Source organism: Caretta caretta, chromosome 9 (assembly GCF_965140235.1).
Source record: "Caretta caretta isolate rCarCar2 chromosome 9, rCarCar1.hap1, whole genome shotgun sequence".
Taxonomy (NCBI): Eukaryota; Metazoa; Chordata; order Testudines; family Cheloniidae; genus Caretta; species Caretta caretta.
Genome location: NC_134214.1, coordinates 92099134 through 92124007, shown reverse-complemented (window position 1 = coordinate 92124007; position 24874 = coordinate 92099134). Strand labels below are relative to the sequence as shown.

General features: G+C 40.9%; 2 protein-coding genes across 11 annotated transcripts in view; one reads left to right on the top strand and one right to left on the bottom strand.

Annotated features, from left to right (window-relative positions):
- MTMR1 (myotubularin related protein 1) overlaps positions 1 to 15830 on the top strand; it is a 53311-nt gene extending 37481 nt beyond the window's left edge. For all 7 annotated transcript variants that reach the window (XM_048862872.2, XM_048862870.2, XM_048862869.2 and 4 more), the window contains 2 exons: positions 485 to 661; positions 12930 to 15830. In XM_048862872.2, the coding sequence (XP_048718829.2) occupies positions 485 to 661; positions 12930 to 13094 (342 nt within the window). In that variant the 3' untranslated portion in view covers positions 13095 to 15830. The remainder of the gene's footprint in view (positions 1 to 484; positions 662 to 12929) is intronic.
- Positions 15831 to 17777: 1947 nt separating this feature from the next.
- Positions 17778 to 24874, bottom strand: part of CD99L2 (CD99 molecule like 2) — an 83656-nt gene continuing 76559 nt past the window's right edge. For all 4 annotated transcript variants that reach the window (XM_048862874.2, XM_048862877.2, XM_048862879.2 and 1 more), the window contains 2 exons: positions 22162 to 22227; positions 17778 to 21685 (listed from right to left, as the gene is read on the bottom strand). In XM_048862874.2, the coding sequence (XP_048718831.1) occupies positions 21618 to 21685; positions 22162 to 22227 (134 nt within the window). In that variant the 3' untranslated portion in view covers positions 17778 to 21617. The remainder of the gene's footprint in view (positions 21686 to 22161; positions 22228 to 24874) is intronic.

Below are 24874 nucleotides of genomic sequence, written 5' to 3'. Positions count from 1 at the left end.
TGCCCAGTTAGTGCAGTAACTAGTCTGACTTTTTGGAAAAAAATTTTCCCCAAGGATAACAAAAGGAAATCTCAACAAATTAAATTAATGTGCCTTTAAATAAATATTGTGTATCAAATAGTTCTTGGAGCAAAAGAACATTACTATGCTAAAATGTAAAGATTTTGAATTACATACATTAGAACGTCAGAGTTACAAACTGACCAGTCAACCAGACACCTCATTTAGAACTGGAAGTACACAATCAGACTGCAGCAGAGACAAAGGAAAAAAAAAAAAAGCAAATACAGTACAGTTACTGTGTTCAACATAAACTACTAAAAAAAATGAAGGGAAAAGCTGTATTAAGTCAATGTTCAGTTGTAAACTTTTGAAAAAATAATCATAACATTTCGTTCAGAGTTACGAACAACCTCCATTCCCAAGGTGTTCATAACTCTGAGGTTCTACTGTATACTTAATGCCATTCTTTTTATTTATTCAGGAGATAAGTACAAAGACTGTATCTTTATGGTCCTACATTAACAGTCAACTAGATGAATTTACTAATCCTTTCTATGTGAACTATGAAAACCACGTCCTGTATCCTGTTGCCAGTCTGAACCATTTGGAACTGTGGGTAAATTACTACGTCAGATGGAATCCAAGAATGAGGCCACAGGTATGGGTTCTTTCAGTTAGCTACTTTTGCCTTGTAGTGAAAAGTGAACTGAGCAAACAGATTTTGAAAAGTTTGTAATTAATTAAAGTTTTTAATTTTGAATGGTCTCCTATCTGAATGATAGAGTAGTGCTCTAAAATATGAGGTGGTGGTGTTTATAAAACCTTACTGTCTCGCTGTTTTCATCAAAATCATAAGTGGAATGAACTATGGAAGAGGAGAGTTGCAGTATTCTTTTACTGAAGATTACTGATTCTTCTTTTGCTCCTGGACTGTTTTCCATGGCATGACAAATATCTCAAAATGTTCCACTTTGCTTGTTATGATGATGCTCAGGAGATTATTGCAAACACACGCACGCGCACACACATGCAAACACATGCACACGCAAACCTCTGTGCCTTATGTTTTCCAATATAATCATCAAAGTCCAAACATATGCAACAGCTTCTCACGTTAATAAATATAGTGGACTGTGTAATCACAATTTACCAAGATCACCTTTTCTATCTTTGGTCAGTATAGTTTCAGATCCTGTTAGCCTGTCAGTAGAAAAGATCATCCCCATTTTTATTTAATGGACCTTATGTCTTCTTCAGAGATAAAAAATAAAATGTGAAGTTCTTAGGGGATCACTGAAGATATTAAAAGAATGGACCTTTCCAATTACTGGTACGTTGGTTTAGTTCAGTGACTCTTCACATGATTCTTTCTTTTGTCCTGTTTTATGCTAGAATAAGGGAAAATAAAGTATTTAACATTAACAGGGAGCCCACTGAGGGGTAGTAGTTGTACAAGGCGACTTCATAAGTTCCTTTATCAAACTGCAAAAAAAATCTTCTTTAATCAAGTGGGAAATGTTTGTAGTGTTTTGGAAGTCCACTGAAAAGAGAAATGATCCAATACGTGGGTGTAATTGAGGATGAAGGCCAGCCCTTTAGCATGTGTAGGAAGGGGTGTTTGAACCCCTTGATGTGTCCATCAACTAATTAATCTTTTTGGTAAGAAGAGAAACTCACAAGAATTAAAGGGCAGTATTTGAATCAGTCAATATGTCAGTTAATGCATCTTTAGTTTTTCTGAATTACGGAGACTTGGATTTTCAAAAGGGCCCGGGGGTGTTAGGCACCTAACTTCCATTGACTTTCACTGGGAGTTGGGTATACAACTCCCTTGGGCTCTTATTTGACAATTCCAGAATGAATCTGTTGTAAAATAGTAACTTTCTATAACCATTTTCTTCTTACTCCATTCTTGACCATCTCTGAATATCTGTTAATTGTCAGCTATTCTCTGCTTTGAAGCTATAGGATTCCAACTAAAGCCTGAACATATTGGAAGACAGCGCGTGTTTAAAAATCACAACCAGCCAGGGTATTTAGAGTTTATAGAGATTGTGTTCTGTGAACAAGGGGCTACTTATAACTTACTATAGCAAGTGGTGGCTGAGTGCACCAAGGATTGGCAACACTAATTTGATATTATAGTAGTACCAACAACTTCAGTAGTAGGATTATGGCCCCATTGTGCCAGGGTCTGTGCAGTTGGGGACAAACAGTGCCAGCCACAGAGAGTTCACAGTCTACGTGTATGACAATGCAGTGGGTGGATGGAATGGACAAATGGGGACATCTTTTGCTGGGAACCTTCTCACTAAATTGTGTTGCAGTAAGTCAGACACTTCTTTGTTCTTGAGCAAAAACCTGTTGCTCCAAATTGAAATTGGGTTGCTTTTAATCCTAAAAACAATTGATACTTCCTCATCCCAACAAAATCAGGTGGCTCATACTGCTTGGTCCTAGAACATTGAATCTGTTGATGAAGAAGAGAATTTCAGAATTATTCTTTCCTCCCTGAATTGGAAAGATTGCCATTTGTACTCAACTTGTGGGAGACCTGCTCGTACATTTTAGGTACTCTATTCTTTCTAGGCTTACCTGCTGCTTTTCACTTCCAAATGCCTCCATGCCAACCCACAATAGGTAGGATAATGCAACCTCCTGGAAAATGCTCTCAGAATTCTCCAATTGAGGTCAGGTCCCTCCTTTTTTCTACTTATTTTTATAGTACTTTTCAAATTAGCTTGGTACATTTCTGGTTTTCAGCTATCTAGCATCTGTAAGTATCCCTTTCTTGGACCCCTCTTGGCTAGATTTTTGTATTTCAGAAGACAGGGCAAATCCTTTAGAAAGACCGTTCTTCCTAGAACACGGCTTCTGTAGATGTAGTATTTCAAGGCATGAACCTTTGTCAGTCATGTCTGCAGGTCATGATTAAAGCCTTGACACCTTTGAACTGCAAGCCCTACACTGCTGTATGAAAAAGGATTTATTTTGGTCATGAAAATTCCATAATCTCTAATTTTCTATTAGGATGTACTTTAAAGTTTTATTTTGTCACTAGCTAGTATCATCCATTTGTATTTAGGTTGTGACTGTATCTTCTCTTCCAAAAGCAGGATTTTTCTCTAAGGCCAGCTTCCTTTTATGCCTTCTACTATAGCCACCTTATCCCTCCCTCTGGGAACTGTAACAACTTTCTGAATTGTTAATATTTGTCAGCTTTACTTTTCTCGATGACTTCTCTGCAGGCTGTGTTCTTCTGGAAGCGAAGCTGTTATGAATAAAGCAGACATCTTGAGATCCCTAAGCTATTAATTTGTTCAAATAAGTAGTTTTGCAAGTTTGTTCATCTTCTTATTTTTATTTGTTTAAGCCCTTGGTCCAAATACAAAAGTGACAGTGTTTGTAAACATAGGCATTCAAATTAGATGGTGAAATGTATACTGTGTGCTTGTTATAACAAATCTATCCCCTAGCACTTCTATACTAGAAGCATAGGAGACAGAACGAATCCAGTATGACAACTCATTTGTTCCTAACAGTATGTTTTTACTGAGAGCCCTCGATGTACTTAATTTTGTACAAAACGCAAAAGGTAACACTCTCTCTGAGAAAGAGCTTGTGTTGTAGGCAAAGCCGCTGGTGCTGCCTAAAGTCAGGATTGCCCGACACTTCCCACTATAGGAGGCTGTATTTAGTTGCTTACAGCTTTGCTAAAATGTAAACGTTTGGGCTGAAATTTCTGATATTCTGCATCTATCACTGATTGCATTTTTCCCAGTGCAACCTTTGTGTCTCTGCAGCCTTCATTTGGCCCTTTGTGGGTATGTATTATCATAATGTGATCATATTATTAAATACTACTTTTTCTACAGCACCGTACCTCATTGAGTGCATAGGATGGACCTGCTCTGGGAATGCTCAGGGTTGTATAGTGAGAGACGGTTTGTTTGTTTGTTTGTAGGACGGCTACCTCATTTCTTACACTAGTTGAAAAGAGAAGGAGAAAGGGTGGTCTCATGGTTGAACTGGTGGAATTTTGTTGCCCTGGGGAATTTGAATCTGTCCTTGCCCCTGACGCAAACTTCCTATGTGATGCTGGGCATGTCACTTAAAATCAAACTTTTCATAGGTGGCCACTGATTATGTGTTTGTTGTTTTGTGGGTGCCTGGCTTGATACCCCAAGATCCTATTTGCAGAAGTGTTAAGCATTTACAGCTGCAACTGAAGTCAGTGGGAGCGGGAGCAGTGTGAACACACAGTGCTATGGAATGCTAATTACTATGAAAAATCAGGTCCTAATAGGGTGACCAGGCAGCAAATGTGAAAAATTGGGAGAGGAGGTGGGGGGTAATAGGAGCCTATATAAGAAAAAGACCCAAAAATTGGGACTGTCCTTATAAAATTGGGACATCTGGTCACCCTGGGTCCTAAGCATCTCAAAGTGGGCATCCAAAATTAGTGGACACATTCAGCCTTAATCACTCTGTACCTCAGTTCCCTGTCTGTAAAATGGGGATAGTTATGCCACCACACTTCACAGGGGTGCTGTGAAAATAAATTCATTAATATTTGTGAAGCTCTTAGATACTGTAGTGATGAGCACTACAGAAAAGTTCAAGAGGAAGTGAATAATTCTGCCTCCCGAGTAGGGTTTGGATAGCGTACGGTAAATAAAATTGAAACAGTGGCAAGCAAACAAAATATTGAACAACTGCTTATTTTGTGCACTGAATGAGGCATCGGTCCTATGGGAAAAATAATATGTGGTCATATAATTAAAGATGGTCATACTGCATATGCACAAGGGGGCTAAACTACCATCTCCTAACTTCCGGATTCTTGACTTTGTGACCCTAGTGTTATTTTGTCATAGTTTGTTAGATGTCATTCTAAACAGACTGTAGATTTAATCAATGAAGTTAACTTTTAGAGCAACACTTGCACTTATGCCTGCTCATGCCACACATAGCACTGAGCAAATGGTGTGCCATCTCCTTCACCCAGTGCTGCCAATTCATATAGGCACGCTCTGACTTGCAGCCCTCCTGCCGTTTTAGGCCCATGCCTCACTTGAGCAGGCACTGTCAGTTCTGGATAACTTTGTAACTGGGCGTTAATACGTGCCCATAAAACACTGACCTACTGGTAAGTGCATTTGCACCCAGATGTAGCTCCAGAGGTGTAAGACTAATGCAGTAACACCTTTCTTCACTTGATCTTACCTTCCTTTCCATTTCTTCTTTTCTTTCCAACTGCTCCTTAAACTCTCTGCCACAGCTTTTAAATCTATACAGTAGTTTCCAAGAGCCGTATGTCAGTTTGCACACACTAAGTTTCAGATTCACTAGTGACTACTTTTCACGTTGGCTTGGTGTAGTTGACACAACTTTATAAAAAGTCTGTTGTGTTGATTACTATTGAAAAATACTGCTCTCATCATGGTAGATGGACTTTACATGTGAGTATGTCGTTAGCGAGGATTTTAAAAGCAGCTCGATCAGACTTCCTGTTCTTTTGTGAAGAACAAAAAAATGAACTGAAAAACATTGTCTTCTTACAGCACGAAGAGTGTATTTTTGAAAAACTGACTGATATAGTCTGAATCAAGCAATGAATTTAAAGTAGTCATTTTCCTCTGCAGCCTTTCGTCCCTGTTGCTAAAATAGATAAAGTATGCTCATGGAAAGAAGAAAAAATGCATTCACAGCTGAACAATTTTCAAGTGAATGACTGTCCTTGAGCTAGTACAATAATGAACTAGATATCTATCCAATTAAGAACTGGTGGTACTGTAAGTGAATAGCTGTTATGACTTCTTTTAAACGACGCCTTGTGCTTACAAATATTGTTATCCAACAGTACTTCAAAATACTGAAGGATTTCATTTGAATGAAAAAATGAATGTCTATAAAGAAAATGGATGCAAAAACTTCAGGAGACCAAGATTTGACATGTTTAAGAAACAAAGTTCTCTTTTACATATGTACTTCAGTGGGGATGGCCCTTTGTTAACTGTGAAGTGGCTGTTCCTTTTGAGTTATTTTGTCTTCAGGACAGTAGACTCTCCTGGAGAATGTATGATGATGATTTTTTTTGAAAGGACACATGTTAATTAAAAGACAGTTAATAGAAATACCTAAATACTTTACTAATATTTTTCAATATAAGAAACAGCAGTGGAAATGAACACAGCTGTAAGTGGGATTGTGATTAGGAAGTTGGGAAGAGAGGTGGGCCACAAGACATTCTCTCTCTCTCTCTCTCTCTCAAGAGCGAATTCATGCTATTAAATAGTTGAAAACCCCTGGGTTAAGCAAACTTCTCCCTTATGTCGTAAGTCAAGTTTCCTTTTCCCCCTCCTACATCTTCAATGTTGCAAGTACATCCTTTGCCTTCCCCTTTGAATTGTCAGTCTGCATAGTGCTTTTAGATTTCATCGGTAACAAAGCATTTAGTATTGACATGTTATAAAGCCACTGCACGGTTGCAAGAGAAAATAGACACACACCCCCAGGCAGGACAGCAAGAGGGAGATAATGGAACATGCGAGAAGGAAATGGAGTGGGTAGGGGGTACAGAATACTACAGGAGAAAAAGCAGCATCCTAGAGACATAGAAGGGTAGAGTAAGTCAATCATGACAGATAAGGGATATAGACAGCCTCTGAGGGCTTTGAGTGGGTGGAAGAGGAGGAATGGGAGTTAGGGAGGGGACAACAGCATACAGATTTATGACAAAAGGGCTGCCACTTGATTGCTGATGTCACATTATTGAAGGTAAAAAAAGAGCCTTCTGACTAACTTCTGTGGCTGTAGTGAAGCTTCAGGAAGTTTCCTGGACCAACCTTTATGGAGGCAATTAGCTCAATTAAGGGCTAAGGGCCAGTAGTCAATGGTGCTATGTCGACAAACACCAGCCAAAGATCTGGCCGTAAATCTCCACTACTTTGTACTGCTGGCCAACCCCTTCACATTGCCCTACTCTGCTTATCTTTTTAGATACTAAAGGTTTAATTGATGATTTTTTGGTAGTTTATCAGTTTCTAATGTTCTTTTCCTAAGAGTTTAGAATAATTCGAAAATCTGCTTTTATTTCTCATAAATGGTCAAATGAACAGTAAGTTCTTGGATCAGCTTCACACTTTGAAATATGTTAATGTGTAATAAAGTAACTATGATATCTGTTAATTTCATTCTTAGTAAAATATTTTGATAAATCATGGAAGTGAAATTGAGAGTGATTTATCATTTGTTTCATCACTTGGGATATTTATTGGTACTAATGGCATTCATATATTTGTAGCTTAATCAAACTACGGAAAAAGGAAGTGCCCTCTTTTCTGCTCAAGAAGAGTTCTGGGACATCAGTCCATGGGAGATACCTTTCTTCTACCTTCGAAGAAGGATATGTTCTGTGTGTTCCCCCACAATGCCGCTGATACTGAGGGTGATGAACAAAATCAGACAGGCCTGGCCAAAGTTCTCCTAACAGTCGCTCAATCTCCCGAACGTTCCTCATCTCCTGTCACAGGATGTGGGTCGTGTGCCTCATCCCATCCTAGTGCTACTCCACCTCAGGATGTGGCTCTTGATTGTTCATAGATTCATAGATTCATAGATATTTAGGCCAGAAGGGACCATTATGATCATCTAGTCTGACCTCCTGCACAATGCAGGCCACAGAATTTCACCCACCACTCCTAAAAAAGACCTCACACCTATATCTGTGCTATTGAAGTCCTCAAATTGTAGTTTGAAGACCTCAAGGAGCAGAGAATCCTCCAGCAAGTGACCCGTGCCCCATGCTACAGAGGAAGGCGAAAAACCTCCAGGGCCTTCCAATCTGCCCTGGAGGAAAATTCCTTCCCGACCCCAAATATGGCGATCAGCTAAACCCTGAGCATATGGGCAAGATTCATCAGCCAGATTGTTCATGGGGTTAGAATCCCCCTGCTCTATGGAAGAGCAACGGGAGTCACTGAATAGTAGAAAGAGGTCAACCGGTACTGCTTACCAGCAGAAATGGAAGAAATTCTTCCATTCGGGGGGTGATGTCGCTACCTCCTGCCTGATACTATGCTACTGTTACCTGCACACATTAGGGCACCCCACCTTTTCCCAGTCCATAGGGCTCCAGGCGTAACCCAGTTAATTTAGGCCCCCCCACCTTTTCCCAATTGGTAGGGCTCCAAGCGAAAAGCACCTACCCTTACCCAATCTGTAGGGCTCAGGGCCACCTGTACCCAATTCATAGGGCTCCGGGTGTAACTAACCTGGTTAATTTAAGTACCCACACCCTTTACCAATACGTAGGGCTCCGGGTGCATACTACTTCTGCAGATGTGCAGGACCTTTTACCAGTGAAAGAGCCTTACACAGTAATATCCTGATCCTCTATTAACAATTACCAAGCATACAATGAATAAACATTAAGCATACAACGCCATTCTCACCAATCCTGATCATGCAGGCGGACTTCCTCTGTTGGCCAGGCAAGATTGGTCTCGTCTGAGCCCTAGTTGCTGCATGTCAAGGTCGTGCAGAGGATTCTTAACAGCTCTGGTCTTAGGCTATGTCTTGTGGGTGAGTTCTTCTTCTTCCAGGTCTTTCCTTCTTCTTCTCCTTCTTCCCAGCTAGTCTCCTTCTTGGACCCCAGTTTATATAGTGAAACTTGTCCTGCTTAGCTATACCTTAACCAATCATTTTACTCAAATCTATCTAACATATTGTAACATAATTCTCCAACCAATTATATCCCACTACCCTAATTAACTTACACTGAGAAAAATTAATTATACAGCAGACAGAAACAATTAAACAATAGAGAAGTGGGGACCATAATGACAAAGCAATAAAGAAATGAGAATTTCACAACCACAACTATTGATAAGTGATTTCTTGACGGACAGAAAGCTTTAACCAACTTAAGATCTGTTTCTTTATCTGGTGATAGTGGGTGCCATTAGGATGGGGTCTCCTTCTTAACAGCCTGGTTTAATGTAATTTAGATGAATGTGAGGATGTGACTTCTTGTTTCTCAGCTAATGGCTGCTGCTTGGGTGCTCTTTTAATCTGGCTGCAGACAAAGGCCTTATCCTTACACTACTCTCAGTTATTTTGGATTATCTGTTGGTTCTGAAGACATCAGGGGTCTCAGTTCAGTTAAGCTCCTTTTGGCCACAATATCAGCCTTCCTTCTTCTTGTAAAAGGATCCTCCATTTTTGCTCACCTGGTATCAATTGGGTTTATTTAAGGGTTTGGAGAATCTCTACCCTCCACATTAGGGACCCTACCCCAATCTGGCACCTCAGGTTGGTACTCAGTTTCTTTACGTGACCTCCATTTGAACCAATGGCAGTCTGTCTTCTGCTCCATTTATATATGAAGACATTCTTTTTAGTAGCCATCACGTTGGCTTGTAGGGTTGAAGAAATGGATGCCTTGATGGCAGATCTCCCCCTTTATGTTATTCTTCAAGGACAGTGTCTTTACCTCCACACAGTGAATCCCTACCTAAGGGTCTGTCGGAATTCCACCTTCATTTTTTCCACCTCCATGTATTCATTTTCCAGTTTTCATGCCCTATATTTTAGAAGAGCACTGGATTTCTACCTAGTATTGAGAAAGTCACCTAAGTGCTTCATTTCCTTCACAGATAGATCCAAGTTGTCCTTGATCTCTGCTCAGAGACTATTGAGATGGATATCTGGATGTATTATCACTTGTTATGTGGATGCAAGCGTTGATCCTCCCCACCCCCCAAAGGTGATAGCACATTCAACCAAATCATAGGCAACATCTACAGCATTACTTAAGAATGTGCCCGTATCTGAGCTGTGTAGGGCTGCTATCTGGGCTTCAATATGTATGTTTTCAAAACATCACACCCTGATTTATGCTGCCAGATCCAATGCAACACTTGTTTCTGCAGTGGTATCTTCAGTTCTGGTCTCAATTTCGAAACTCCCTCCTCCATCTGTGGATTCTGCTTAGAAGTCACCTGAGGTGGAGCATCCAAAGGGACACTGCTCAAAGAAGTGGTATTCACCTTGTGCAGTAACTATGGTTCTTCGAGATGTGTCCTCCTATGGGTGCTCCACGACCTGCCCTCCTTCCTCTCTGCTAGGGAACGTTTGGCAGGAGATGGAACTGAGGTCAGTTCACCCGCGCACCCCTATAAAGTCTTGGTGTCTGGCATGCGGAGGCCTGGGGTGTATGCATGGGCTGAATGGACACTGCTAACTGAAAATCTCCAATCAAGGGCTTGAGAGGCACATGTGTGCCTAGGGAGACACATTTCTAAGACCTGCAGTTACTGCACAAAGTGAGTAACCTCTTCTGCCCATTACTGGAGCACCATCCCTTCTGTACAGTGAATGAGGCAGGAAAATGTTGGTGGGGAACAGTCTGTGGTCATGTAATTAAAGACTGTATCATACTGCATACGCGAGGGGGCCACAGTACAGTTGCACAGAAAACTTTAATCCTGGCATTACCTAACTTTGGAATGCTTGACTTCGTAACCATGTTCTTTGTCCATATTTTTTTGTGTATAATGTGAATATACGGTGCCTTAAGTGATGTGTGTTAAATTTTGTAGACTTCATTATTGTGACTTTTACGTAATTTATTAATGTACCATCCTTTCAGATTGAAGCATGGAAGGGACAGGAAACTGTGCATGAGATTGTAAGGTGTTCTTTCCTAGTTTAGGTGTTGGGGAGGACAGAAAAGTAATACAGCCAGCATCCTCCCTTTTAAATGCTATACATAATGTCTGTATTCAGCAATGTTCACGCAGTGTGTCCTGCACAGATCTGTAGCAAGGTTCTACTAAGTCTGTTGTCTGAAACTGCTTTTCATGATTCTGGCTTGTTCAGTGGGACACCTAGGTGATATATGTGACAAGGTGTTCAAGTCTGTAAAAGAAAGATGTTGCACATTACAATGGTCCATGATTATGCTGTTCAGAAACCGGGCGTGCAAAGCCCCTGTGACCTAGGGCCCAGTGCAACACAACAGCTAAATCATTCTCTTATGGACCGGAGCTCTAGTGTAGGAAGAGTATCCACAAGGATGAACTCTGGTAGAACAGCAGGTTTTTTCTTATTGAAAAACGTAGTGGCCACTAGAAAAATATTCTTGCTGTCCATTAAATTGAGTTCCAATCTACATGCTGTGGTACAGCATCTCAGTGTTACTTGGCTGTGGAAGTTAATTGTTATAAATGTATTTCTAATATGCCAGGTCAAGAAACCGGTAGTGTGCAGTGACTGTCTGCCTTGTTGAAGGTTTGTGAAGACACCCTCTTTATGTTGACAGGTTTAGGTTGACATCCGATGAAGTGAGCTGTAGCTCACGAAAGCTCATGCTCAAATAAACTGGTTAGTCTCTAAGGTGCCACAAGTCCTCCTTTTCCTCTTTATGTTGCAGTTGATATCCGCATGTACATGTGAGTGGAGGATGCTGACCTAGTGACTTCCAGGGTATCAGAAGTGGCATGAGCAAACTTCCTCTTTCCTGGACACAGCCCAGCTCTAGGAGTTTCATGCTTAACCCTGTAGCTCTGGAATCCTTTTTGAGCAGTAACTAGCAGTCAGGGATGAATGCCGTTCTCTCGAGCCAAACGTTTCATAGGTCTAGGCTACCCTATTACTTCTAACAGCCCTAGAGTTCCCCTCTGTTCTTCTGACCGCACTTACAGAATATCTGTCTTCCTTATTCTATATAGTTGTAAATAGTTCACAGCTTGGTAAAGTACAGTGTAGACTAAGTCTGAAGTTTTGGCATTTTCCGGCTGTTTCATTATCGTTGTCGCACTTTGGAAGATCACCCTGGGCTTTGTCTAGGGCAGCAGATCTAGTGAGAAAAATGGGGTTAAAGGAGTGTTCCTCTTGCCCAGCTGTGTTCCACTGCTTCAAACAGACATGAAACAATGCCTTTCATAACTCTAAGAAAATCACTCCGCCAAAGACAGCGATGTCTTCAAGGTTCCCTTCAGAGGCCACTGAAAGGGCAAAAGACACCACTCCTGAACCTGCTTCTGTGAAAGGCTTCTCAGTGCATGAATCTGGGAGGCCTGCACAGACAAAAGCCTTTTTTCTACCTCTGTGATGATGACTGATGCTAAATCCCAGGCTGAGAGGCGTTGAATGCTTGTAAAGCTGCCCTGTACAAAACCATGGAAATATGTTCCATTGGCAAAGGATCCAATTTCTTTGAATGGAGCCAAGGAAAACACTAAGCTGGCTGTTCTCTGGAGCAACACATTAAAAAAAGGCCTTGTGTGATCAACTTCCCTGAAATCTGGAGGTCCTGAGAGGGACAGGACCTTCTCAGACTACAGCCAGTCACTCGTGTGTGCAAAGCACTATGGGGCAACTTTGAGGGATATGGCCTCTCTTTTTGTAAATTCCATCTTTGGTATTGATTTGTGGACCAGTGTTTGTATTCTGGTGCAAAATGCTTTTCATTTATTTACTTTTTTTTTTTTTTTTTTCAAATTCATATCACCGGAGAAGAGAGACTCCTGGTGAAGGCATTTCATACATTAATTGACAGTAATATTGGTAAAATTGATTAAAAGTACGGTATCAAAGTAACTTGCTTTTCCTTAGTCATCCTTTACTTCCCCCCCTGCCCTTGTCTTTGGGTATCCCTTCAATAAATGTGTACAGCCTCCTGAATAGGGCCCCTACAAACTCAGTCATGATTGACTGGGGAGAGAGGGGAAGTTGACTAGAGTATTTATCATTTGAAATGTTAAATAAAGAAATAGTCACTCCAAATATTGAGATGTAATGAAATTTTAAGAAGCTTGGGGTTTCTTATGTCACAACAGAAGAAAATAGCAGATGTATTATTAACTGAGAAATTAAGTAATTATTATAATAAAAATAGGTCTCTTCTGTTAAACCACTAGATGCCAATTCATCAGAATCTTAAGGAGCTACTTGCCATCAGAGCTGAGCTTCAGAAGAAGGTGGAAGACTTGCAGCGTGAAGCTGCTACACGATCCATTTCTTCATCATCAGCTAGAGGGTCGTCATCTTCTCACTCAGCCTCACCGGTGCGCACTTCTGTCTGATGTGCAACAGCCATGTAAAACCATTCCTGTCAGGTGATCAGCGTATATATGCTTTGAGGCGGGTGGAATATTTTCCCTGTCTCCCAAGGATTGTGAGTGACTTATAATTGCTATCAATCTACATGCCTTACTCTTTGTGTCTGTTTCTGTTATGATGAGGCCAAAAAGAGCTTCAGTAGTTGTGATGGTATTTTCTAAAGTTGGCAGTTCCCGTATGTGTTTTGACATCTCTTGCTAAATCATCAATTGTAAAATTAACTTTATTTTGAGCAACCAACAATTTAACCATCTTAAAAAGGAACCCATCTGTCAGTCAGATAATGTAAGATGCTTTTTGCTGCCTTGGGTACAGAGGCTGGTTGAGAAACCCAAATGAAATGCCATGTAATGTTTGTGCTGAATCAACATGGAGAGAAATTTACTGAATGGGAGCTCTTTATTTAATGCAGTACATTATTTTTATCTAGCGCAACTGCTAATATTCTTGGGGACATATATAAGTAATGCACTTTGAAACAGATTTTAAATTAAGTATTTTTCAGTGCAGCCAATTTTACATTTTGAGTAATTATGCCATTAAGAATGGATGGTAATGAAGGTAAACAGGATTTGCCAATTAATACACACCTACTGGTACTTGTATGATGTAATATATTTGGTAAAGCATGGATTTTAATTTTTAATGCCTTTTTTTACAAGTTTAAATAAATCTTTTGACCATTTATTGTCCTGTTTTACCCTCATGAATAAGGGGTAAGCTTAATCAGGTCTGTCTTGTACTCAGTAACTTGTTTTCTAGCAAGTGGTTACAATTTGGATTAGAACATCGAACCGTGTAAATTGTATAGTCTGTATAGTTCCACATATTTTAAGTGTGTCCTGTTAAATGTATACACACAAAATCCAATTTATGTACATGCATATGTGATGTTAAACATGCATACACTTGATTTGCATGTTATGGGTTCAGAAAATTGATCCAGCCTTTCCAAATGTTTTGGAAGATATAAACTGTTACAACTTCGATGTTTTTAAATAATAGGATCTTAATTGGTTTCCTTGAAATAATAAAGCCTGTTCGGTTGGGTTTTTTTTTAAATGCTGCCAACATTTTCTCTGTTTTCAATCATTTATCCATATTGTATATAAAATCCTTATTTCTCATTTTTTTCCAATTCCCCCCCCCCCCCCAAAAAAACACCATTGTTGTTTCAGAACGTCTGATCAACGCCATTAGTGACATGAAGCCTTTTAAAAAACAATTCTGCAGCTGCTTTCTCAGCAGGCGTGGAAGTAAAACGTGCTTGAAATTCCCCTTTATTTTTTCCTTCCTACTTGACCAACGTTTCACAAGAATCCCAAGCTCCTCCTTTGAGTAGTCAAGATATCGTGACTTCACTTGCTGGTCTTGAACTGTATGATTCAAGTGCTGCTGGGAGGAATTAACCCTGTTTCTGAAGAATCGATTGGTTCTATGCACTAGTTGTAGTTCTTAGTGGATAGCCATTGTCCAGCTCTGCTGGGAGGACAAGAGACCCTGGATGTGGTTTAGGCTGCAACTTTATTCCTCACTGTCCAGGAGTACCTGGCAGATAAAATTGTACAGTGCAGGTAATTCCATACTTGTTTACACACAACCGGGAGGTGGGGGAAGGGCTGCTGGCAGCCCTCCCCCTTTATCCATCCAGGTCCCTAGCCAACCTGCTAGCCGCTCAGTTTAAGGCACCCTGCCTATACCCTGGGACATCAGCACCCCTGCCTCGAATTAGGTGGGGAGGGGGCTATAAAGGAGCAGGGGGTTAACTCCCTGCTATTCTAATCATCGGAGCCCTAACCTCCCTACCCTCACAGTTTCCACTCTAAATCCTGTATCAGTCCATTTTATCTGATGATGGGATCCCTTCCCTACAGAAAGAAAAGGACGACTTGGATGCATTCAGTGGCTGTAGCTCACAAAAGCTCATGCTCAAATAAATGTGCTAGTCTCTAAGGTGCCCCAAGTCCTCCTTTTCTTTTTGCGGATACAGACTAACACGGCTGCTCCTCTGAAACCTTCCCTACAGAGTGTCTGCACTGAACATGCACCACAAGGAGGCACCAGCAATTAGCTTGGCTGTGCAGTGAGGTCATTGTACTAAATATGCCGTTGTGCCACACTCCTTTTCCCCAGTTCTGTGCACTTCTGTACGTAACGATGCCATGTGTAACACCAACTGGTGAGTACTTCTTTTGCAAATGTGAGCTGTGTTGATAGAAGTTCTGTGTCCAGTCTTCTCAGTTCATTATACACAGTGTATGATGTTGCAATGTGTCCTGTTTATTTGTGATGGAAAAAATTTTATAATAGTTTATACACCTGAAGCAGAATGGTTCGAGAAGGACCAAGATGCCACATCTGTTAATCTAAATCGGGCCTTTCATAAGAGATCATTAAGATGGAAGATGGTTTTTATATAAAAACAACACTATAAAACAATATACCATCAGTGAATTTTATACAGTCAAAATATGTTGAGTTGTGAATTTAAACTCCTTGGTACTTCAAATTTAGCCTGGCGTTTTAACCGTCTACTGAAATAGAGCATGCTGTTTCTAAAATGAAACCTAAAGAAAGTAATTTGAAATTTTCTCTCTATTGGAGCTAGTGATCATGAAAGATTGTGCTCCATAATAACTGTAAAAGGGATAGTTGGAATAACTGTAGCACTTTCAGATATTAAACGTTATATGCTCACAGCTACAATGTATGGATTCATTTTTATACAGAAAAGTGTCACTCATTCTTACAAATAGTCTGTATGTGCCACAGGTTTCAACATACCCAAGTGACCCTGTCATCGCAAGGATAACATGGGGGATCCTCCTGATACAATAGGAGTAATAAGCAAAATTGACTTTATGTAGACACTTAACTCAGTAGTTTTCAAACTGAGGCTTTTTTGTATTTCTGTTGGTCAAAGTGTGGTTTTGCTCTGGAAAGTGACAAAGTGAAATGATCTCTCAGCTCTGCTCCCTTTGTGAGCATTCAGCATCTTATCCTTCTAAGTGACCAAATTAATTATTACTTTTTACTCCTGTTAACACAGTAGAGCCAACGCCATTCTGTGAGAGGGAGCAAGGTTCAGTTCTGACTGGTGCATCTTCAATGGAATTGTAAACTGTGTTCCAGTAGCTGGATCAAAATCTGTCCTCTGTTACACCAGGACAAATCTACTGAAGACAAAGGAAGTGTGTACAGGCATAGGCTGGCAGATTTGACCAGCAGAATCTTTTATTGCAAATGATGACGTACGAGTGGGGAACCACGTCTCAGGAAATCCCAGAATGGGTCTGAAGCACTGCTAGGTAGTGAAATCTAAACTCTCCAAATTTTTTAAGAAAAGGAGGACTTGTGGCACCTTCGAGACTAACAAATTTGTTTGAGCATAAGCTTGCGTGAGCTACAGTTCACTTCATCGGATGCATGATGTGATGAAGTGAGCTGTAGCTCACGCAAGCTTATGCTCAAACAAATTTGTTAGTCTCGAAGGTGCCACAAGTCCTCCTTTGCTTTTCGCAAATACAGACTAACACAGCTGCTACTCTGAAACCAAATTTTTTAAGGTGTCAGGGCAATACAGAAGTCACATTTCAGAGCTGAATGACACTTTGTGAAACCTTTTTTCCCCCTTGTTGGTTAAGTTTTGTTTTTTAAACAGAATTAAACACCCTTTCATTTTTACTAAACTGATAAATATAGTCTTCTCCAACTGTTCGCACAGCCCTCCTCCCCCGCAGCTATACCCTATCTCCCAGTCAAGGAATTAAGGCTGATATGATAAATGTGTTTATTTGCTTCCTTTTTATTTATTTATGTTTTATAAAAAAGCTATTCAGTCTTTCGCATGGATTTAATAAAGCCAGAATGACTGGCACTCCTAGGTGAAAATAAGGGCTAAGAGCTTTCCCAGTCCACAACTGAGCCCTATAAGGAAGACATCCAGCAGAACAGGTAAGGCAAGATGTGAAATTCAGCATATTTGTACACACCAACTTTTATATACAAATTCTAAAAGGCAGAAAAGGGTGCACCCCCATTTTTGTACGTGTCACCTTTAAACCAAAGTAAGTATTATGACTGCGCCAGAATTCTCCTGCCCATCTAATCACCTGCATTTGTTAGGGAGAATGGGCTTCTACTATTCTATATCAAAAATTACTCACAGCAAGTAGTGTCAAATGTAAAAATGGTGATATGCTGAGTCACCGTATCTGGGGCCAAAAAATGTAAGTTTAGAAATCGCCATTGCAGGGGAATTTCACATATGAGACATGGAGGTACAAATCCAAAGTCATGTATGCCAGAATTCTTTGTTCTTCAGGAAAACTCTGGATTCCAGACTGGCTACACTGAGTTGACCAGCGGAACGAGATGGGGCAGAGTTGAGGTTGTTAGCGTGACTTTACCAGTGCTTTTCCATACTCGTCAATTTTATCCTTAATTGCAAATTTTCAAGGTAATGTTTTTCTCAGACAATCAACACTGTTCTTAGTGTGAAAAAAATCCTGAACTAAAGTTGAAGTAGCTTTAGTAGGGCTTTTATGCAGGAATCTGTCTGTGTGTGTATGTATAAAATAAAAATACTTTTCCACCTTTTTCCTATTTTTGTCAAACACACAAACAAAACACACAGTACTAAAATGTCACTGTATGAGTAGTCTGTTTTATTCATAGTTTTCCAATGGTAGTTCAGCAATCAAATTCTGATTTTCCCTGTAAGCCTTATATGTACTTTAGCAAAATGAGTCTGCCTTTTCACAGCATAATACACAAATTTCATTTGGTACAGATCAATTCTGCCTTAGTAAACTGTATGCCTTGCTTTTTAAATGAAGATTTCATTCAAAGAAATAATTTACTCTTTATCTAATTTCATCCATATTGTTTCTGAACATCATTTGTCACAGAAGCAATTTTTAACAGCCGAGACTGTCTTTCCACTTCAATTCTTAATGTTTTCTTAATTTTAAATGTTTTTTCTCATGGACTAATTCCACTTTTACCACAACAAAATAAGTCATTAAGAATATGTACTATTGGGTTACATGAAAATGGGGGATTTTAACAGAGCGTCCGAAGGAGTCGTAAAAAGTGTCAAGTCAAAACCGAATGTCACAATTCTCGGGCTTGAAAGGAGAATTACAACTTTACCAAAAGAAAATGCACATCACTAATCCAGTAACAAACCCAAAGCTTTATGTGACTAGAGAGGGCTTCTTGTCAAGGATCCGTTTCATGTATGTACAGAACACTATTGGACTTTTCTCTAATTAGAAGTGGGCTCAGTTAACCTACTAAAGCAGGGTGGGGTGAGCACGTGGCCACAGCCCAGGCACTATGTAACCTTCTAGCAGGGCCTCAGCTATATTTTGGACTAAAAGAAAATGAAATAATTTCACTTAGCATTGAGCCATGTCACACTTTCCCTGTATCCTACCACTTTCGACTTGCAAATATTTTTCTCCAGATACTTTAAAGGGGAATGTGGCTGAGATCATGTTTGCAGGGTTTCAGTGCAGGGCTTTTTTTTAAGTTGTCACCTGTTTTTAATCATGAAGGTCTTTAGTAGGGAAGGAACAGCCCTATCAAATTCCCCTGGAGTATAAAGTAAAATATAACTTGCATCGTACTGGGAAGTGACAAATAAAAATTACTCAAGGTGCTGTACAGATGGTGGCTGCCCCTCCAGAGATTGAACAGACAAGCCAGAGATGAAGGATTGGGGGAAAGAATGCAACAAAAAATAGAGCGATTGTTCTTTACTTTGATATCTAGTACATCATAAGGGTCCTAGATTTGTTTGGATTTTTTGTCCAATTTGCTAACCTTTTTAAAGATAGGCCTGGGGCTAAGGCTTACTTTTTTTTAATGTAACATCAGGCGGTAGTCTCCTCTTTAAAGCCCTCCTTCTCCTAGACCCCAAATTATGCTATTGTAAACTTGGAACAGGAGTTCGGCCGTGCATATACATACTTTTTCTGATACATTAAGGCATAACTGTTTACCAGAATCATAGAAAAGGCTGTGGGGGAAAAAGCAGCTTCTGTGCAATCTACTTCTGAGTTCTCAAATCTGGTGGTATTCTCAGAGAAACTACTTTAAAATAGAAAATTGCTATATCTGTGAATTATTAACAGGTCTCAGATGTTCTAGTTTTTAAACACTTTCCCTGCAAGGGTTAAGTGGTCTCTCCTAAAGTAAGCAATCTTGAATACGTCAGTCCACTGTACAGTAGACACAAACAGGGAATGTACAGAGCAGTAATAGAAATGCAACAAAATATGACAATCTATACTCATCAAACCACCTTCTTTCATCAGTAAAAATGAAAATGGAATTATGTTCACTTGATCTACCCAAGAAAATGGCTCCTGGTGTTGTACCAGTGCCCTACAGTAACCTTTATTTCTAATATTATCTAAAAATGCTTTTATACTACAGCTTTCAAACATGTTTGGCTAAGAAAGAAAGAAACTACACTATTTGGAAATATACAGTCATATGAATTCAGCTTTGTGGCTTCGTTAGTGTCTGGGTTTCTTTATGTGCTCTTCGAAATTCTACAAACCACATTTCCTCCATCATAAAACTACTCTAGAGTACCTAAGCAAACTTGAATGCTGTATTCCTTGTCTATTTTTCCATAGAAGCCAATAGTTAAATGAGAACTTTGGAAACAGCTTATTACATTTTGTTTTGTAATACAAACACATTTATAAAACAATACATTTCTGCCTGTAAAGCTATTATAAGGCTTTTGATATGCATGTGTCAAAAAAAACAGAGCATAAGGAATTGTACAGCTGCTGCAAAACATTTACAATGCTACTAGGTAATTTCCTTTAAATTAGATTGTTACACAAAAATGTCCCTAGGCTTATACAAATACCTACAGGCAAGGCCCCATGTAAATCCCTTCATGAAAACTGAGTTTGTACATCAAACTGAAAACTAGACACTCTTACTCAGCTGCTGCTTCCCATTCACATAATGGGGAGTTTTGCAAAACATTACAAAATGTACGCATGTCCTGATTCTATAAACACTTTGTACCTTTTTCACTTGAGAAAGTGAAGAGTTTTCCTTTGTTTCAAAGCCTCCTTTTCCTAATTCAGCTAATTTTGAAAAATGTATTGGCATGTAACAGTGTCCACATGCAAGGAGCATAAAGAAAAAAAGAAGTTGTAACAAGTGATGGTCAAGATACCAGAGGCCAGAATCAATCTCAGTTACACTTCAGTTAAACAGGGCCACAGAGCAGAGCACTGCTTCAGCTAGAGTACAGTGTCCTGTTAGTGGCCAGCATCCAATGCTTCAGAGGAAGGTGTAAGAAACCCCACAGAAGATAATTCTACATAACTACCCCGTCAGTGGCAGTTTCTTCCTAACCATTCTCGGAGGTTAGCTTATGCCCTGAAGCATGAGGCTTTATATCCCCCTTTCCCCCTGGGTAAAATAACTATGGATGTGCTCATCAGCCATAATAAATAGTTGGGTTTTTTAATTCTGCTAATCTTTTAATGGCTATCTTGTGGCAGAGTTTCACAGGTTAATTACCTGATCTTTTTAAAAAAACTCAATCAGTTTTAACTTCGCTCTCTCTGAATTCAAGTGGCTCCGGTGTTAATGAGATCTGAACCTGTCCCTAAATCCATACAAGTGTGCACAGTTTTCAGTTAATCTCAGCGACTATGCAGAAGTTTCAGTGTTGTCATAGCCAAACCCTGGAACTCGAGGCTCAATGCCGATCTCAGACACAACCATGTATGGCAGTGTGACCTGTCAAAATCCCATACCGCAATTATCTGTACTGTTATCTGGTATCAACATCAGGTCCTTAAAGGTGGGTAGAAGCCTAGTACTGTGAGATGATGTGCACTCTCAACTCCATGACGCCAATGAGCAGAGGCATTTGTTACCCCGCCCTGGCAGGGCCCCTAAATGAGGATCTACCCACAGGCACTTTATTTTTAGGTGTAGCTACTCTAAGGAGCAAAATCTACCCTCAGCTGCACACACAATTTTCATTGCTGACACTGCATGTGCCTAGCTGATAGCAGAAATTGGCTGGAAGTGATTTACAAAGGTTCTCGCATGGTTTGCTTTGGATTGTTATTTTACAGGCACTTCATCGTCTTCACACCTGTACACTCTGGCACTCTTTGAAAAAGACATTATCCCAGCTACTTGTCCCAAAAGTGAAAATCCTAACTGTCGCTTGGAAGGCTACTGAAGCACCTTTTGTTATCTTGTACACAATGTGAAATCAATCCTACATTTTTAAATTTGATGTAAACATACAACTCTTTACAAAAAAATAAAAAGACACTGACATTCTAGCCCTACAGCCTATATCAACAAGAAGCCACTTCTAGTCTAAATACACATTAAATAGCTTGGATCCAAATTAAATAAAAAGCTGAATTACAAGCGTGTGTGTGTGTCTGTCGCTGACTGATTCTCTTCCAGCCCAAGGCCATGCTTTAGACCTTCGCATTGTCTTGTGGTGGCAGCGGCTCTGCTGACTGTGTTTCTAGGGCTGAATATTTAACTGGAGGGGGAAAGAATCACCATAAATACAACAACATACTGAAGTATCAAAATAAAAGGAGTCAATGGAGGGAGGTGCTCTATGGCCTTGGGAAAATCCTTTCATTTCTGTGCCTACGTTTTCCCATCTTTAAAACAGGGATGATGCCTTCCTTTTGTAAAGTACTTTAAGAGCCATAGCTGACAAGCACTGTGGCAAAGTATTAAGGCCCATTGTTTGCAGGATCAGGCTCTGAGGCCCCTGGATTTATAAATCTCTTTCGTGAGTGCAGTAAGGGAGCAAGCACTGCTGTGGATGTTTTATGGAACGTGGCATTGTCTTCTGTTATATTAAATGCTATGACTTGCTTAATAGAGAAAGGAAGGCCTGGCTGACATGTGAGACACTTACAATGGGAGGCATGTACTGATGTTTAGCAAGAGTTGTGAAAGCCAGCATTCACAAAGATTAAGAGCAATGCCAAAAAAAGCTCTCACCTTGAGGTTCTTCAGTTACAACAGCTTCTGTGTTTTCTCCTTTCACGTACTCTGCGTTAAGACCCTCTGTGAAGTGATGATAAAGAGAGTTAGATGGGGAAGGAGACAGTATGGTATCTTTCTCACCAAATGCTAAATTATGCAGAGGAATGTTACCAACACGTGGGTAAAAGAAGCGGTTTAGAGCAAGCCTGTGTTATGTTTATAAAGCAAAATCGCACTTGAGGTTCCCAAACTTGTGGGAGTTGAGGCTTTAAATGCAAAAAAGTATTCAAAGTTTGCAGCAATTAGTAAGGCTCTTCGTTTCAGTAGCACATCATGCCAGGCTGGGAGCTGAGGTAGGGTGGGGAAGCCAAGCACTGTTGTGAATAAACTGAGGGAGCCAAACTCACCATTGGCAATAAGCCATTTAAATGGCCTTGACTTCAGTGGAGCTGGGCTCACTTCCACCAGTCTGGCCCAGGCTCTCCTAATTTTCAACAGGCTAGAGATACAGTATAGGGCAGAGGGGAACCAGCCATCCCAACCTGGCACTTCACAACTCTTGCCTTTCTGCCCTTTTATTCACAGTGCTTGCGTGAGTAGGTCGGAGGCATGACAGTACTGCAGCACCTACCTACAATATCAAAGGGCTCCATTGATTTCAATGGAGCAGCCCCTTCAACTACCAGCAAAGAAATACCCCAGGAAGTCTAGCAGTGAAGGGGTTACTTACTGGCATGTTTTCTTTAGGCCTAGTCAGTCAGCTCTATAGCTGTGTGTGTGTGTATATACACATGTTGTACACACACCTTACAGGATTTTGCTGTGATGTGAGACCTGCTGAGATCTTAGCTACCCACCTAGTTCTGCTCATCTTTGGTCTAAGGAAGGCACTCCTACTATTTCATCCGCCCTATCCCCCGTACTTCACGTTCAGACGGCTGATTTGCTTTTCTACTATACACAAGCTCAGTTAAGGCGCAGTCCATAAGAGCGCTGCAACAATCCCCCTGCAGCTGAATGGTAACGGTCGAACTGAGCAGCTTGCACTGGGAACAGAGTTGCAAGGGAGGAAACTGCCAAACATGCTCAGTGGGTGGGGGAACAGGGTAAAATGAGGATTTCAAGGCTTAAGCAGGAGAGCAAACTGGGTGGAGATGCAAGGCCAGCTTTACCTTGCCCCTCTGCAGCTTTGAATGACAACAAAGAAGTCTTACCACGGAACACAGCCTCTGGAACACAACTCACACAACAAGCAAAGCTACACCCTACGGCCCTGGCTGCATTATAAACTTTCACCCAGTTTGTAACTGGGCACTGCTGTCATTTGTGTTCATGCACAATATGGTCATTACATGATGTAGGCTGGGATGAGGCTGTAATGCTGGTTTTAACCAGTTTGGCCAGCCTTCCTCCCTCCCAGTACTTGTGGCAGGACATCCCAGAGCACTGCTTCTTCTGCACGTCCGCTGGGCAACGTGGACCAACGCGCCATCTGGTCCCGCAATGCAGTGGTGGGGTGGATGCACAGTCATGGCTGGATATATGGTTGTGTTACTCCACCCTGTTCATTGGAACTGGATCTATGCCTGTCACACTGTGTACTTAGTGTAGACGGGGTGTCACATACAGCAACTAACAGCAACTAACAGCTTGACTCACTCACCTGGGATTCAGAGTAGGAAAATAATTCAGCGGGGCCTGCTAGGAGTGGCCGAGTCATTGCAAAGCAACAGTGAGGGCGCCCTGGTGAACGTGAAAGGCATGCCTGGGCTGCTGTTTAACAATGGTTTGAATCCACATCAGGGTTAGCCACCCTGACAACAAGGGACAGTAGACCCCCGGAGGCGTGGAGTTTTGGGAAAAGTAGATTCTGGGGGCCTGTCGGATACTGTATGGGGAACTAGCTTCTTTATTGGCCTAGTTCTATTCCCCTTGTGTCACAATGAAGTTGACGTGACTACTTGTGGGGGTCAGGAAAATGGGATTTAGCCTATTACTACAAATGGCAGAAAGCAATGGCTGCAGGGAACAGGACACACAAAAACATTTCAGTGTCTGCTGCCGGTGAGCAAGAGTACATGCTCATGGCAGTAAGAGCAGAGCAGAGCTAACGTTTAAAGACCCCATAGCTCTGTTCTTCCCCAGTGCCAGACCAGACATGCAGCGGCTGCCTGGCCAATGCCTCTCAGATAAAGTCTTGTCACAGCTGAGGGCTGGATGGTTTTATGGTTAAGGCACAGGCCTGCACCATGTAGATGTGGGTTTAAGGCTGAGCTTTTCCACAGACTCCCTATGTGCGGTGGGGAGGGCAAGACATTTAGGCCCAGCATCGCTAAGGCATTTAGGCACCTAACGCTCACTGAACTCTTGTGCCTAAATCACGCTCTGCCTCAATTCTCCGTCTATAAAATGGGGATATATTACTTCTCTAGCTCACCGAGCAGGTTGCAAGGACAAATGCACCATTAGGCGTAATAGTATACCCCGCACTAAAGAAACTATACCATATTAAATGGATGTGAAAGGAAATATGGCTAAAAAGGTGAAGGCATGTACACTGCAGGCGTGGGGAAGCCAAAATGCACTAACTTGGCAGATAGGATGGGATCCTTACACCTGGTCTGGTACTAAGGAAGATAGAAGTAGTTGCCAAACCAAATGGATGGTCAGGTATGTGAGTTCCCTATCACTCGATGGAAAACAACTAAGGCACTCTTACCACTACGTG